Source organism: Thermobia domestica, chromosome 5, assembly GCF_964235325.1.
Source record: "Thermobia domestica chromosome 5, izTheDome1.hap1.1, whole genome shotgun sequence".
Classification (NCBI taxonomy): domain Eukaryota; kingdom Metazoa; phylum Arthropoda; class Insecta; order Zygentoma; family Lepismatidae; genus Thermobia; species Thermobia domestica.
The window spans coordinates 23,851,746-23,854,319 of NC_137458.1; the positions used below are offsets into that span (position 1 = coordinate 23,851,746).

The window sequence follows — 2,574 nt, forward strand, 5'->3', positions numbered from 1 at the left end:
TCTTTCCCCGAACCATTCATACACGGTATAATGTTCCTCTTAGAAGCTGAAAACTTAGAGCTATAACAAATAGTTATTTAAAAATAGACAATTTTAATTGGAATATAGCGTTTCAGTTCTATTACATAACACTACATTTAGCATCAATTTTTCTATAAAAATAGTAACTTTCCGTAATATTTCTTAACACCTTTAATTTTATTTATTAACTTTCACAAACCAAGGTAAATCATCCTGCATAATAGTGAAATTGTCATTGTTAAATTTAATTTTGATTGATTAACTTTGAAATTAATAATTTTAAGTAACTTTTTCTGACATTGATTTTTAATTTAATCAATTACTTTTTCCTGGTGTTAATTTTTCGTTTTAATTCATTAAATGTTTTACTTTTTTCTAACTATGACAAAACGTTAAATTACGAACGAGCTAATTAACAATTAATTACTTACATTTAATTTGTCTGTTAGGCGATAACTTTCATCTACGTTCCTTAGAGTAACAATATTTAAATCATACTCCTTTTGTCTGCTCTAAATGCAAAATCATGCTTTCATGATAGTTAACATTTTTAAAAGATTTTTCTAACTAACAGTAACCTCCAAAAATATTTCATCATTATCAGATATATAGCCTCCGTTCTTCACCATTTCATATGAAATTAAATAACGATTAAAAGACTCGTTATCTTCACCATTCAATGGTTTTTGAAAGCTCCGTAAACGTTTCCCCTCATACATTACAAATTTTACATCTTCTCCTCTATCTTTCAAGTTAATTAGTTTCATTGCTACTGTTTTCTTGAAAGGCCATTCCAAAAGAGAATCATATTCCCCAGGACATATTGAAACAAAAACGAATAAAGCACTCTCATACACAGGCATAAACCAACATTTGCCAAAGTCAGGAATATCTAAGTATAACCGAATTTTTAACTTATACCCGTACTGAGAGTCATAAAAACTAGCACTGCAAAGAAATTCACATTGCGTAAGCTTCTCAGAGATATTTGAAATTCTCCACAAAAATTTTCCATCTTTGAGAATCATTGTGTTTATTTCCTTCAAACTTTCTTCCAACTTTACTATTGCAATGTCTTTTGCATGAAGTTGTTCCGAAAGTTGACCAATACTTTTCTTTAATTCATCTTCCATTCTTCTTAACTTTGTTTCTAACTCTTCTATAGCAATTTCTCTCTTCCTAAGTTGTTCTGAAAGTTGCTCGTTAGAAACTTTCATGAGTTCTAAATGATGAATGCTTTCTTCTTGTAAATGGTTACGTAGCTCAAAAGGAAACCCTTCGTATTTGCAACCAACACTTTTAAAGCTACACTTAGCAAACAGTTTCACACACGCTTCATCCAGATGTTGGTCTATATCCTTCCTTTCAATTTTTACGCCACAATTCTTTGGACACTCAACTGGAAATTTTAAACATTTTACCTGATGATCTCCCAACTCCTTGGCCTCCATTTCTTCACTACAATACTCACAAATAACAATTCTTTTAGGACATTCCTCCAACAAGTGTTGCTTCAAATCCTTTCGGTGCATTTCTCTTCCACATTTATTTTCACAGTACATAGGAAATAAATCACACACATTAAAATGATCTTGAAGAATATCAGCCACTACCTCACACGCACAGTATTCACACTTCACAATTCTCTTCGCACAAAAGTTTTCCAAGTGATGTTCCAAAGCAAACTTTTGAACCATTACACCACAGTTCTCACAAGGAGTTAATGAAAACTCACAATTTTGGATGTGTAATTGTGGATCTTCTTCTAATAATTTCCTCCCACAATAACTACAAGCAGACTGTCTGTTTTTGATATGTTTCTTTTCATGTATGCTCATATTACAACGCTCCACTTTCACAGAACACTTTGTACACTGTACGAGATCTGTTCTACACTGTTCGACATGATCATAGAATAATTGCTCAGAGTCAAAATGTTGTAGGCAAAATTCACATTGGTATTTCTCACCTGTGCACGTATAATTTTTCTGAAGAGTCACATTAGTTTGTTGTGATTGGGCGCCATTAGATACACAAATTAACTGGTGATCCTCTAAATCTCCTTCGATGTATTTTTGACAGTTCTGACAGAATTTATATGTCGGCATTGTAAATATAGTGAAGTATATTTGTTTCACAGACTTCAAAGTAAATTTCCAATTCTACTTGAGTGAACGTAATGTATGTACATTGCAGTGTTAGTGTCGAGATAGCGCATGAATCACTGCGACCAGAGTTAAATCGTACAAAATTGTCAGCTGTTGTAAATTCTCATAGTAGTGGTTGTACTACAGAAGTTCTATGGTATGCTTGGTATCACCTACACCTACACCTAAAATCTCAAGAAGGTATGTTCTGAAATGGTTAAATTCACACGACCGTGTCCCGTAGTTTTTCTAAATCTTCTGAGATGAGAAAAGAAAATGAACGTGGGTTTTCAAAAAAGAATATTCTTGTGGGAAACTACGCAAAATAACTAAAGAATAGGTTATATCTTGTTGAGATTACGAAAATCAATACAATAAGACTGATAAGGACTTAAAAAGGATATTA

At 32.3% G+C, this 2,574-nt stretch overlaps 1 protein-coding gene across 1 annotated transcript; it reads right to left on the reverse strand.

Annotated features, from left to right (window-relative positions):
- Positions 1–584: 584 nt before the first annotated feature.
- LOC145684978 (TNF receptor-associated factor 4-like) lies at positions 585–2,129 on the reverse strand. Its single transcript, XM_081757326.1, has one exon. The coding sequence runs from the start codon at positions 2,127–2,129 to the stop codon at positions 585–587; it is 1,545 nt and encodes a 514-aa protein (XP_081613452.1).
- Between the last annotated feature and the right edge of the window lie 445 nt (positions 2,130–2,574).

Bases quoted from the DNA above. Each gene is read 5' to 3' on its own strand.
- LOC145684978 (XM_081757326.1), bottom strand. From the start codon at position 2,129: ATGCCGACATATAAATTCTGTCAGAACTGTCAAAAATACATCGAAGGA.